This window comes from Arachis ipaensis, chromosome B06 (assembly GCF_000816755.2).
Source record: "Arachis ipaensis cultivar K30076 chromosome B06, Araip1.1, whole genome shotgun sequence".
Classification (NCBI taxonomy): Eukaryota; Viridiplantae; Streptophyta; class Magnoliopsida; order Fabales; family Fabaceae; genus Arachis; species Arachis ipaensis.
The window spans coordinates 136017489-136031670 of record NC_029790.2 but is presented as its reverse complement, the minus strand read 5'-3'; the positions used below and the strand labels follow the sequence as shown (position 1 = coordinate 136031670).

The 14182-nt window shown below is 35.0% G+C and overlaps 3 protein-coding genes across 3 annotated transcripts; 1 reads left to right on the top strand and 2 right to left on the bottom strand.

The window, feature by feature from the left end:
* Nucleotides 426–2828, top strand: LOC107605684 (succinate dehydrogenase subunit 5, mitochondrial). Its single transcript, XM_016307646.2, has 4 exons — nt 426–753; nt 1433–1743; nt 1835–2020; nt 2592–2828. Exons 1-4 carry the CDS (start codon nt 576–578, stop codon nt 2646–2648), a joined length of 732 nt encoding a protein of 243 aa, XP_016163132.1. The 5' UTR covers nt 426–575; the 3' UTR covers nt 2649–2828.
* Nucleotides 4191–5600, bottom strand: LOC107605683. The gene is made up of 2 exons (XM_016307645.2): nt 5361–5600; nt 4191–5062 (listed from the first exon to the last, which is right to left on the bottom strand). The coding sequence occupies exons 1-2, from the start codon at nt 5538–5540 to the stop codon at nt 4619–4621; spliced, it is 624 nt and encodes a 207-aa protein (XP_016163131.1). The 5' UTR covers nt 5541–5600; the 3' UTR covers nt 4191–4618.
* On the bottom strand, nt 8782–12786 carry LOC107605682. The gene is made up of 7 exons (XM_016307643.2): nt 12323–12786; nt 11759–11847; nt 11518–11677; nt 10470–10565; nt 10205–10327; nt 9656–9918; nt 8782–9354 (listed from the first exon to the last, which is right to left on the bottom strand). Exons 1-7 carry the CDS (start codon nt 12459–12461, stop codon nt 9244–9246), a joined length of 981 nt encoding a protein of 326 aa, XP_016163129.1. The 5' UTR covers nt 12462–12786; the 3' UTR covers nt 8782–9243.

Below are 14182 nucleotides of genomic sequence, written 5' to 3'. Positions count from 1 at the left end.
TTCTTACACAGTGGCACTAAGGGCCCGTTTGGGAAACTTTAGAAGTAATTTTTTTTAACTTTTGACTTATGAAAAGTAGTAGTATTAATGCTCGGTGTAATTTTCAAAACCAAATTGTAATTTTTTAAGAAGCTATTTAGGAGCTTACAGAGAAGTTAAAAAAAATTACTTCTCTTATAATATTTCTACTTTTCATCATATTTCTATAAAATAAGTACTTATAGAGTTAACAATCCAAATACAAAATAACTTATTTATAAATTACTTTTAATAGAGTCATTTATTATTTAAGTTATTTTATCAAAAAAAGCTTAATTAAGTTGGTTACCCAAACTGGACCTAAGTCACTAACTTCCCTAGACAGTGGTTCCAATAATAAAAATAAAAAAGTTAGAGTGAGACAATTTAATTTATTAATTATTAGTTATTACAATAGTTTAATTCGTCATTAGTGTCCTTAACCAAAAATTTCCTGAGAAACAAAACCGGGGCAAACAAAACTGAGAAAAAAGTTGCATCGAGCAGCTGCTGTTTCTTCTTCTCGTTCTTCCTTCTTCTGAGTTTGTTGCTAAAACATGCAGAAAATGGCGTCACTCAGATCACTGCTCCGATTACTCTCCTCCAGATCTCGCTGTCTCGCCACTTCCACCAACCAACACCACCACAAGCTTCCTCCTCGCCACCTCAACCGTTTTCTGCGTCCAGCCCTTTTCAGCCTCTCTCCCTCTCGCAACCCTAATCGCATCTCTCAAGGTACACACTCGACGATTTCTTCTATATTTTTGGGTTAGGAGCTGAAAATTTGTGCTAAAAAAGTCGATTTTGATCCGAAAACATTGTCAAAAAGTTAGATTTTTTTAATGATTAAATTAATGGGGAATTAGGGTTCCTTTGCGTGATTGGATTTTGTATTTGATTAAGTATTCAATTTATTGATGTGGACCCTGTAAGATATATATGTAGGTATTCAGTGAGCTTAAAGTTCATGTTTTAATTGCCTTGGATGTGTAATACCCGAAATGAACTAATAATCCCTTGCTATTGCATATTGGACTTATATTGGGTTAGATTCCTTTTGAAATTTCTAGCTGAGTTTATGAAAGTTTTAATTATCATTCACTGACAAAGACACTCATCTAATAATTTAAATTAGGATTGTTTGGTACTTTTCTGGCTGTCAATTTCAATGCATTGTGGGGTTGCTGTGTTTTTGTGACATGTTGAAGCTGAATAAAGCATTACCGTGATGCTACTATTTGAATTTCAATGGTTTACGTTGCAAAAATTGATGCTGCTGCTATAGAGGCAGATCAAAACTTCAAATTCTAGATGTGTTAATTTGGAAAAGGAAGTTATTATCTTTTGCTCATTTTCGTTCTGGATGTGAGTCATACTTTTGTGGAGGCTACAAACTATGTTGATTTTCTTGCAGAATTTTGTGCTCCTCTCTCAATGGGCTTGGGAAGCTTGCGATTCTATAGCGAAGGTGTGTCCCACACGCCTAACATTAAAGACCCTCAGCTTCACAATCTCTTGAAGGATTTGATGGCTGTAAGTTGGAGTGATCTTCCGGATTCTGTCATTGAAGATGCGAAGGCAACTTTATCCAAAGATACAGATGACAAAGCTGGCAAGGATACTGTGACTAACGTGTTTCGGGCAGCTGAAGCTGTTGAGGAGTTTGGTGGGATCCTAACTACGTTAAAAATGGAACTGGATGACAGTGTTGGAATGAGTGGCGAGGTATGTTGATTTAGCTTTAGTCACCTATAAGATGACATTACGTTCCTGTTCACCCTTCAAATTAATTTCATAATCTGGTTTCTTTCCATAGGATGTAAAGCCTTTGCCAGAGCATATGAAAAATGCTCTCATTACCATTTTCAATCGCTACTCAACCTATTTGGATTCCTTCGGGCCTGATGAGACCTATCTGCGGAAAAAGGTGGAGGCCGAGTTGGGCACAAAGATGATACACTTAAAAATGAGGTGCAGTGGCCTTGGTTCAGAGTGGGGAAAGGTATCATAGATTTCACTTGTCCCTCTTATTTACCCAAACTACGTGATTGAATAAATCCTCCGCCATCTGTTGCGGGTCGAGGACTCCTTCCCCTTCTTCAAACTCTGATTCACATTTCAAGTATATTTAAGCTTTCAAAAGTCATTGTCCATGGGGGAGTATGGTGGCCAATGGGGGAAGTTTCTAAACCCCCATGGCTGAATGAAAAATTCAGGTGAACTATGCAAAAAAGCTGCCACTTTCACTCTGGTATTTGCCATGATACCACCATTCGACAGCACAGCATCATTAGTGGTTTACGATAAGGAGACGCGAAATTTCCATCAGCACCCAATCAACAAACTATGATTTCAAATTTTTGTGCGCATCTGCAAATTGCAACATTTACTTTTAGTCTTTGGAATGTATGCAGATTTTGTTGATTATCCTTTCAGCTTGTTCATCCCTGTTCTCCGATCCTTCCTTGAATTATTTTCACAAAGTTTCCTAATTTGGTATTCTGCTATGTTGTAGTTGTTAATAACTGCAGTCATTTTCTATTATCTTTTCTAATCATGGTTCTCTCTTGCAGGTAACTGTTCTTGGAACTTCTGGACTTGCAGGTTCCTATGTTGAGCAAAGAGCATAGAAAGACATTTTAGAATCAATGTCATAGTTGTTTTTGTGTTGCAAATATCATGCTTCAGATGCCCGTACACCCTTTAATGTGTGTTTCCTCCTAATATTTTTGTTCTCAACGGATTGATGCTATGGAAAATAAGAGGGCTTACTTCTTGTTAACTTGGATAAAATCCTTTTACATTATTTTCTTTCTGTTGTTCATTATTTATATGCTTAGTTTTGCTATTCGTTCGTGCATACATGTTATACTTGCAAATACATGTAATAGAGGCGATCAAGTTTGTGGCAAGTGACAACCTCACATGCGGCAAGTGACAACCTCACATGCTCGCCTCTATGAGGGATGGTGAAAACATTGTTCTAAATGTTTCGGTGAAGCTGGGGAATGCTANCTTAGTCTTTTGTTAATAATATAATACATTATTGGCGATATGTAACATAGAATATGGAAGCATCAACAATGTTTAATTGAATTGAGTCCATTTTCATGAATGTGGAGATGTATTTAGCAGAAAAACCAGTGTTAGTTTATCAGTAACAAAGCCAAAACATATTGTTAAATTTTGGTACTCATTTTTGTCACTATGCCCGTTTATCATCATGGTTAAGAAGTCCTCATCCATTTGTTAATTGAGAATTTGAGATATATGATAGCTCTACTAATTAGTACTGTTTTTAGATGTTTATATTTCTATATTCAAGAAGAAAATGAAACTATAATTATTTGATTCAGATAATAGAATATTCTAGTTAAACTAGGCTGGTTAAATGAACTGCCTTTGGTATGGGCCTATAGGGTATTGGAACTGAGACTCGAGGACTAATTTAGTACTGTATTTGGTGGTCAGAAAAGACACGGGAATTAAATTAAAATTTTTAGAGACGGACACCGAAATTTTAACAACATTTATTTTCAAAAACACCCTCATGTAACTTTTTAATATCCAACTCTATCTCTTCCCAAAACAGAGGACAAAGTCACAAAACCAAGCTGGGCAGGACAGTCGGCGAGCTCTCCTTCTCTAGCGGCGGCACAGTGGCGGGGCATCTTGGCGACAATGGCGGTGATGGCAATGAGGACACTGTGATCTTTATTGACAACAAGAGAATAGTAAAGTGGCTAAATGCAGAGGAAAGTACTTCTTGGGAGTTGGGAGCAATGGAACTAAGAAATAAAGCTCATGGATTAAAGCATTTCCTACAAAATATTGGGGTCAAGTATAGGAACCCTAGAGATTTTAAGGCAAGAAAGGAATGAGAGAGTGTGGCTATAACAAATAATAACTATTGGGTGAAATAGATCACATAAATATAAGTGCATGGCAATGAAAGTGGGATGAATAATTTGTTTGAGGGTCTGTTATATTTTGGTTGTTAGTTTTTAGACGTTTTTAGTGTGTATTTTGTTTAATTTGAGTTTATTTTTGATGGCATTGGCGAAGGAGATAATTCACAAATTAAATATTCTCTCCCCAACTTGAGTCGAGTTCTGTAACAATGATCTAAAAAAAATTCAATAAGCAAAAGATTCTGAACAATGATCAGTAGGTAGGAACACAGAAACTATTTACTTTATTGGTACTATATCATTAATCTTCTCATTGATACAATTGCTGAGATAACAGTAATATGAAGTGCAAAATAAGCAGCATCTATATATATATATCTTAGGAGTCAGTTTAAGACTGAAACTGAAAATAGTTGTCATTGATAACATAACAATGTGGTTGAGAGGGTGTATGGACTGAGTTCTAGTTTGTTCTTATTATGCACTCTTATCATTGGATTTAATAACAAAGAAGTGTTGTCGACTAAGTATACAAGAAAGGTGAATACAAATAACATACCTCAACTGTTCTCGGATTTTGAACCCGTGACCTTAAAGTCTCAAAATACCAACTCTAACAACATAGAATCCAACAATTTTTATTGCTTATCACTCATCAGTCATCACTATCATGCTTCTAAATATGCTCTTCAAGTAGCATCCTTAGAACTTCTTTGTATTTTTCTTGACAACCATGATTCAGAAGGTGACTTAGGCAATGGTGGAAGCAACACAGCTTTCCGGCAGAGACCAAAAGGCCATCCCTCACAATGACAAAGCTCCCGAATAATCGAACGCCGCCAATACTCCGGCGGCGGAAACAACTCAACAGCTTCATTGATGCTTGAATTACATCTCGAGAGGTTTGTCTTCACAGAACAGAATGCTTCATCACTCACAGCAGCAGCATTGGAAGAAGAACAACATGAGAAGCAACTCTTAACAGAACAAAACTCTTCTCTTTGATCATCATGTTCTTCTTCATTACCACCTTCTTTTTTTTCTTTTGTTGCTATAGTTTGTGTGACATATAAGCCTGGCTTGTGCTTCTGTTTCTCCATGGCTTGGCGGCTTCTAACCGCCATAACAACCACCTAAAGCACGGTATAACTAAATTTAAAAGCTTAACAATGAATTTCACATTAAAATTAAAAAGTTTGTTTGATCTAACAATAAAAAAACAATTTATGTACTTTTGTCCAAATCATTGTTTACATAACATCTATCAAACAAAAAAACTATTGTTGAAATGTAATAATGATTATACCAAATATGTTGAAATGAATTCTAGTTTGCACAACCACCTTTCAAACTATGGTTTATGGTATGCAAAAAAAACATGAAAATGAAACATCATGTTATAAGGATTGTGGTGAAGTGAAATATACATACTTGTTGTTCCTGTTCAAGATCAGTGATTGCTGGGAACTCCTCATCATCAAGGCTTGCAATGGAAAGCTTTCTACAAGAATTTTGGCAGTTGGAAGAAAACACTTCCTTTATGGTAGCTGCAAATATTTTGCATCTCTTTGTGTGGTGGTTTGGTGGATCTTCATGATAGAATACACCCATTCTAGAATTTCATTAATCAACTTGTCATACAAGAGAAGAATACATTATATACATGCTTTTTTAAGATAATTTCTTTTTACTCCTCTAATCTTTACATCATATGTATTTTGATCTCTAAAACTTAAAAGTATTACAAATTAGCCCCCACACTTTTTGAAATATGCTGACTAACACAATAAAGTTGCATAATTTTAAAATTTTAGGAGGAAAATTCGCACTAACATCACGGAAGTATAATGAATTTATTTGAGGTAGTTTGCATACTTTAGATCATTCAAGTTGTTGATGAAAATTCAAGGGGGTTAAAATGCAATTATTGATAAAACCACAAATATTCTTCTACTGAAAGAAATTCTAATTAAGTATTGAAATTTTTATACAGAATATGACTATTCTAAAACTTAATTCTTTGTATTTAAGGCTTAATTTAAAAATTGATCTTTTAGAAAGAAGTACTTGTCAATCCAACTAATCCTATATTGATTTAAGAATTAAGACTTAAATTTTAATTAACTTTTGCAATTTATGTACTTTCTTAACCTTAGGACATCCTAACATGATTTACATGCATAAGGGTTAAAAACGTAAATCGTTTTAAGATGCGACGATTTACGTTTAAACCCTAACTCACACAACCTTAGCATGATTTATATAATATAAAAAACGACATTTGTGTAATTAATTTCGTTTCAGGTGAATCAAGTAATTTATTTGTTTTTAATTTATTTAGAAAAAAAACCCTAAACTAATTAATGAACACCAATAATTCAGTGTATGTACGTTTCATTGGTCCTGAAATGGAGCTGCTTTATTATTGATAGTGGCCTTGCAACTTACTGAAGCCACTAAGCCTTCCGTTCTTGAAGGTAAAGGCAAGTTATCAATGGCCTAAAAGACATTTTTAAATGGAATGGAAACAAAATTCTCTTTGTAATTCAAATGCTTGTTTGACTGCTATATAATAAGCACAGTAATTTAATTTACCTTTAATTACCATGAAAAGCCTTCATAGATTTGTTAATTTAATTGTATTAGTGCTTATTCAGAGATGAACTTAAAGCTAAAGTGATAAGGTTAATATGACATGCCACCAAATTGATACTGCTATCAGATAAATTTGCTTTGATTGGTCAATAATGGCTATGTCCCCCAATTGAAAAAGTAATCCAAAAATTGACAAAAGCTTTGGTACATTATTTGAGCTAAGTGGCCTTATTGCATCCACTAAAAATTGACTAGCATGACATAAAAGGTGGATTCTATATACCCCTATGTATGAATAATTTGATTCATTGATAGGACTGTTACCCTTCCATGGCTCAACATGTTTTGCCAATGCCTAGTCCTCACTTTATGGTTTATGCTATCAAAGAGTTGGCACATTTCATAAATCACAGATCTTATACTTTATAAAAATATAAATTTGATTTATATTACTATTGATATGAAGATATATATATATTTTTTTTTCCTCTGTCCTAGAAAAAATCTATATTTTTTTTTTCTTTTGAATAGAGAAAAACCATTCATTATTTATATTTATCTTCTTTCTTAAAAATAGTTTTCCTTTTTTTTTTTTCTTTTTCTCATATAGTTGTCTGCTACCTAACATTAGTTATTCTCCAAAATTTGTTAGGATGATTAATAACAAAGAATAAAAATGAACAAGAAAAAGAATAAGAAGAACTACATTTCATTTATTCAAATGATGAAAACAAGATGAAATCCAAGGAGATTTGGCTAACCTTTATTTCCTAAGGCATAAATGTTTGTTCCCCCATTACTAAACATTATGATTGTAATGGGGTTGGATAATAGCTTAAATAAGTCTTATACTAATATCTAATCAGATGTGAAAATAATTTTTGCTTAGAATTGTAATGATTATAAAAGTTAGTTATATTTGTGTGTGTTTGAGTAGGCATGTTAGTTCTATTGAATGATCCCTTAGTTTGTCTAATTGTTTTACAATGTCATTTCTATTAGGTTTTTATCGATTTACTTTTGAAATTGCAAAGCTAAAAGTATTGGAGCATGAGCTTGATGATGTGAAAGAATGAGAACAAGATCTTTCATTAATCAAAGTAACTGTAATGAAGAAGCTAGATTTCAATGGTGCTGCTTGTTACTTTAAATTACACACAGGCATAATAACAAACACCTTAGCTTCAATTTCATGTAAGATTTCAAATTTACAACAATGATTGCTAGAGTCTCATGTCACTTTGAATTAGAATTAGATTTAGATTTAGATCTTTGATTCTGAATCTGCTGGGATGTGAGGGAGATCAAAGACTGAAGTTTTGTCACCGCCGCTGTCTTTTCCGGCGGGCACTTCGATAGTGACACCTTCAGAGATCCGAGCGCCTCTTCTATCTTACCTGCTGCCAAGGCTGCGCATCCGGCCTTATATGCCTCATCCGCCACGCGTTCGTCGTATCCGCCGCCGTCTGCGGCAGCGGAGGAGGAGGAGGCGGAGTCGAGGGTAGCGGTGGCGCGTGTGTATTCGAGGGTGGAGATTGCGGAGTCGATCTCCGCCATGAGAGCCTCCGGCGTGGCGGCAATGATCCTGACGCCATCGAAAACGCTCCAGCGAACCTTATTGGATTCTCCGAAACCCGAACCCATGACAAGTTCCTTCTTTTCTTTCTAATTCGTTTGCGAAATTGAAATCGGTGAATCGGTTGGAATTCCTATTCCAAAGTGATGAATGAGTTGTGTTCCATTTTCTGGATTATTACAATTTTGAAACTTTTGTCAAACCAAAAAAAGTGGGAAACGTGGTTGGTTAGGTTTACCTACTGGTTACTATGCTTTAGCTTCTTCTTTCCAGTTTTGGGAAGAATGGAACATTTTGTGAAAAAAAAAAAAAAACAAAAATAATTTTGGTACAAACTTGGATGGAATTATCTTAATATGAAGTTGACCATTGATAATCGTTAGATAATTTACTCAAATTCATTACGGTTTTTTACTATCAATTTTATTTTGCATTCTAAACCAATTATTAAGAGAGAGAGAAAGAGAGGAACGCAAGGAGATACTTTAACTTTGTTAGACACAATCGTCCAAGTATTTTGCATTCTTCAGACAATGTTAACTAGAAAAATACAACCAGCACCACAATTAGTTTACTCATTCCTTATTAATATTATCAATTTAAAAAAAAAAATACTTCAAAGTGCATTTATGAATTGGAGTTTGGTAGGGGAATAGATGAAATGAATGGAAAAGAGTGAGGAGTTAAAAAGCTTTCACTTTACAGTTTACACTTGAAGCCTTTCTTGGCCCCTTCAAATCAAAACTCAGACACAGATAAATGAATTGGACCATCAATATTACCAATTGCAGGAATTATATTTGAGTGGGATGAATATAAATCAAATCCCACAGATAAATGAATGATAATACCAGATACATTGATCACAACAAAAACAACTTCTTTCTCATCTATTTAACTCACATTGCCTCGGTGATTAGAACTCACTTTAACCAAAACCTTAGTCCTAAATCACCATTAGGGGAAAACCCTCTCTTCCCCTTCTCATTTTCTTTCTAACTGTAAAAATAGGGGGCAAAAATATGTTGATCAACACCATACTATGATCCTCAAAGCATGGCAAAGGCTTTCCTAAGCTAGCTTTTATGTGCCTGTAGCGCTGGACCCAGTTGATTTTGTCACATTTGGCATCAGCTATTTGGCTCATGCGCTAACAACTCCAGAGGCCCACGGAACAATCACGGGTGCAGACGGATGCGAATTTCGATACCATTCCGGATACCTATCCTTAAAGTTCAGCTTCGGTTTCTCAGCCTGGATTCAGAATATCATGAAGGTATAAATTAGTCAGCAGAGGAGAAAAACTACAGCAATAGATGGGAACTTTTAAGACCAGACCAGACATTGTTTCAAAGTTCAACAGCATGGTTATCAAATTCTCGAGTTAACTAGTAAACTTTCCTGGGTACAAGTTTAGGTCCTCAGATAAAGTTAACAAGTTTACAAGGTTTAGTTTCCCTAAGCTCCGCAAATTTAGGCAAACTCTGAGTTTGATTGCCATGTTCAAGAGCAATTTGTCAAATCCAGAAAATGTAAGTATCAAAGGCTAACTTACAAATTTCAGCCAGCATTCCTGATGTTTGTGCTGATAAATATCCGGAGAATGACACCCAAACTCTGATGGACAATAAACCCAAATGTTGCATTTCTTTTCGCCTTCTTTGGCGTTTTTAGCCTGGTCCAAGCAAGCTTGACAGCAATCGGCTGCACTATCTTGGGGGTGAGTAAGACCCCATCGAACTGCATCGCCACCATAATCTGTGTGAAGTTCCGCATTGCACACGGGTGGAAGGGGCCTACCTGGAAGAACTTCCTCATCTGTGGATTGTCACATGCAAAAATTTGTTTTAGCATAGAAAGAAAAGATACATGCATATTTCAAGATTCTGTGACACCTTGCATGTTAATTTGTTATTTGATCCCAGAGAAATCAAACGACAACTCAAATGATATTAAGTAAACCACAAATGGCAAATTTGTCCCTCACCATCCCATTACCAAACAGGTTCATTATTAAGAAAACAAAGGAACAACTTTATTTTGTTTTGTTAGAGAATATATTAGAGGTTGACTCAGAAAAATAGTCTAAAGAACATGATATTACCAAACTCCTCGGCACCATTTGGTTTGTCATCATGTTCCTCATTTGCTACTTGAACAGGTATCCAAAGGCCAATTTCTTCGGAAAGTGTATCCCAACCAGAATCCAAAGCTCTTGCTAGTATGCCTACGAAGTTCCAATAGATATTTTGTAAAGTACTAAAGTGTCAAAGATTTGTGTGAGCATTCATTACCAATGTGCAGAAGACAAGAACGTGTCTCATAAATGTAGGAAATGTCACAGAAAATCAATGCCCATACGGCCATACCTGCCTCTTCAAAATTGATGCTTGAGCTCGAAGTCCCTCTAACAAGGGCCAACTTAATCTCATGCAATCTTTCCTTGCGCCAGTTTTCTACTGCTTCTGTATTGGATGAGTTTATGTTAAAGATAATTTTGCAATAAAATATCATCCAAATACTACCAAATTAGCATTTATATAACCAAATAAAAATTTGTGTCAGAAAAAAGAATGACTTATTGCTCATATAAGAAGGGAGCTCAATTTCCCATTCTCAAGATAAATATCCCCAACACTTTCAGAAGCAACAAAGGAGGAAACTTTCTAACAAAAAAATTTTGGCAGTGTGACTGATATTTTATACATAGAAGTTGGATAAAAAGATTCACATACAAATAAATGAAGCCTTTTCTTGAGATGTAGAGCTGAATATATCTTTCAGATGAAGTTGTTGTGTCCTATCATAAACCCTCTCAACATTTATTAATCCATCACCAATCTAAAACTCCGGTATCAACTAAAACATGAAACTATTGAATAATTTCCCTCTAATAAATCAATCAGTGTGCATTTCAAATAGTCAATCTCAGGTACGTGCACATCCATGATCCATTGCTTATAACATGAAAGCATATTATTATCATTAAAAACTCTAAACTATCTCAAACTATATGTGGAAGTTTGTGGTAGCTCAATAATCCACTGTCTACTTTTACGTAGGCTTCCCTATATCACTATTCAATTTAATTTAGAATACTCCTCAATTATGTCAATCACTACATCAAGAATGGTAAACCATTTTTTCTGTAAACATTATAAGGATGATCACATGTTTCAAAAATTTGAAAGTTCTGAAAATAAGTCAATCAAGTAATAAAACAACTGTATCGATGTCACCAAAATAGTTGATAAACTAAACTTGATAATAAGCATAGCAGAACCATGCGCTTCCACTCCTACAGATGATATTATTAGCTCAACCATAATTTGTAGAATTTTACTAATACACAAAGTGCCTATCAATGTTTCATCATAGATGGAATTGTATATGCTAGCACAATTTAAAAGCACTCACGTCGTTCCTTATCAATGCCAAGGGAATCGGAACTGTTTGTTCTATTACTATTCAAGCTCCTTAGTCTCTGCAGGACCTCATCAACTATTTTCTGTTTCAAATGCTGAGGCAACTCAACTGCCACAGTTTCACTTGAAAACTCCCCTTCAAATTTCTTCACCTACTTGCAAAACAATTGAATTTAATTTAGCTTCTGAAAAAAATATTGCTGAAGCTAGATAGAATAGAAAACGGTTCTTACCCATTTTACTAACTCCACTGGTTTGTGCGCCTTGCGGATTCGCTCTGATTCTTCCATTTTCTGAATCTGATCTGGTTTATACAACACAGCTGAAAAAAAGGGGGCTTACAATACTGAAAAAAATAAAGTTCTGGTTTCTAACTACTCATTGCAATACCCTTGTTATTCATTTGGCTCAAATTTAACACAAACCATCAAGCAGTGACCTATATACTCCACAACTGAAAGCACAATAGAAACCAAAACAAATAAAAAAAAGGGGCTTCAAAAAATTGATATGGTCAGTCTAGAACTACTCATTGCTATACTATTTATGTCTTCTGGTTTAAAAAAGCAGTACCCTGCTCCATAGCTTAAAACAGTAGAAACCAAATCAAATAAAAAAAGATTTATAAAAAATAATCAATGTCTTTAGTCTAAACTACTCAAAGCAATACCCTTTCTGTTTTTGGTCCAAAAACTTACTAAAAAACACAATGCATACACTTTCCTATTGTTTCCTTTTTTGTTGTTAGTAGGGGAAACAAAAATAAGACATAGTGAGAGATTGAAAATTGACTTAACTGTTCCTTCCAACGCTACCGGAGTAGATATAGATAGAAGCATAGAGAGAGCGAAGACAGAAGAGTGCAACGGCAATGTTGAAGAAGCAAATAAAGAGGGTGATCTTCTTGTAAGAACAAACCCATTTCCCTCTTGCCATGTCACACCCTCTTCCACCTTCTTATTCTTCTTCTTTTCTTCCTTTTTAATCCTCATCTCACCATTGCCCACAACAAAAAGTTTCCAACTTTGCCAAAAAGGGAGAAATTTTGAACCTGGGTTTTGAAGATTTTTTCCTGGGCACCCCCCAAATAGATCCAAAGCTCAACGCTTGTGCCTTTGAAAATAAAAAATAAAATAAAAATCCCGAAAAGCGTTAACAAGTTACGTTCTTTCTGCTTCACAGTTTTGGATTTGCTTTGTGTGTTGGGTTTCAGTATTGAGTTTTGGAGGTGACACATGGAAGCTAGGTGGGGCTATTATATTCTGTGCTAACGTGCGCCTTGTTCTTCATTGTGGGTTGTGTAAGTTGGTGGGAATTAAGATGGATCGCCTAAATCCTAATAATTTCGGTGGTTTATAGCCATCATTGATGGTGGACCTCTCTCGGTCTTTGCTAAGATGCGCTTCTTTCTGATTAAGCCAGCTATGGCTTCAGAAGGGAATCAAACTTTCCTTTTGCTTTTTCCATGGGTAAGACATGTTGTAATTAGTATGGAAACTTGCTTTTCTTTCTTTCACAGGGGGCAAAGTATGAACTTATTAGAGATGTAATTAATTTGATTCAAGTTGGATCAAATTATGATAAAAAGTATTAGTTTATCTTGAGAAAAGTTCTCTATGAACTAATACTCAAATTGACCCCTAAAATTTAATCTCGGATTCAATTTAGCTCTCAAAATTTTAATTGATTTTAATTGTACCTTGAAATTTTGACTCGCGCTTCAATTTGGCTCTTATATCGTTTTCTATCATCAAAGAACTGAATTGGCAATTTTAAATGACACCTAACAGTCTCAAAATGACGCTGTTTTACTGTTGGCGTTGACATGAGAAATGGGTTAAATGAAAGGAAAAGTCTAGGGGGCCAGCAGTTTTGTTGAATTTTGGCCAGCATGTAACCAGCAGATAAAGGTGAGTCATTGAATGAAATCTCACACCAATCTCACACTATCAGATCATCATTGATGGTTATTTGATGGCTACCAATCACAAAAGTTGCTGGCCCCCTAGCATTACTCTAAATGAAAATCTAAACATTAACCACTTCAAAAGTGAAACCCAATTGACCATTTCTCTTCCTTCTCTTCCTCTCGTAAACGTTCCATTAGAGAAGCACCATAGGTGTCGTAGTAATGGAGGTTTGAAACTTTTCTTACTTGTTTCGTCCCCATTGTGAAGATTAATTATTTGGGAGTCATCATCTCTTCAAAAACAGGTTAGTAACAAAATCGTTGCTCTCAACTTCCATGCTTTGTTTTTCATTTTGTTCACTTTACTTCATTTGTGAAACTTTGGGAGAATGTGGTTGATTATGGTTGTTGATGATGATAGAATTTTTGTATGTTATGGTTTAATTTTTTTGCATGTACGTGGTTGTGATCAACTGAATCGTTTAATTCTTTGTCCGTTTGAGCAGTCTTTGATTCTTCGTATTCCATTTTAAAATAACAATTTTACTCCGTCATATTTCATTTTAATTTAATTGTTGACTGAGTAATTTCTTGTAAAAATAAAGTATTTTCTGTGCTGAACATCGTCTACATCAATGACCACTATGAGTGTTTTATTATACATCTGAAATTAAGTGATAATCATGAACTGAACTACTTGATTTTCCTTAGACTTTGCCATTAGTACTATGGCTTGAGGGCTAAATTG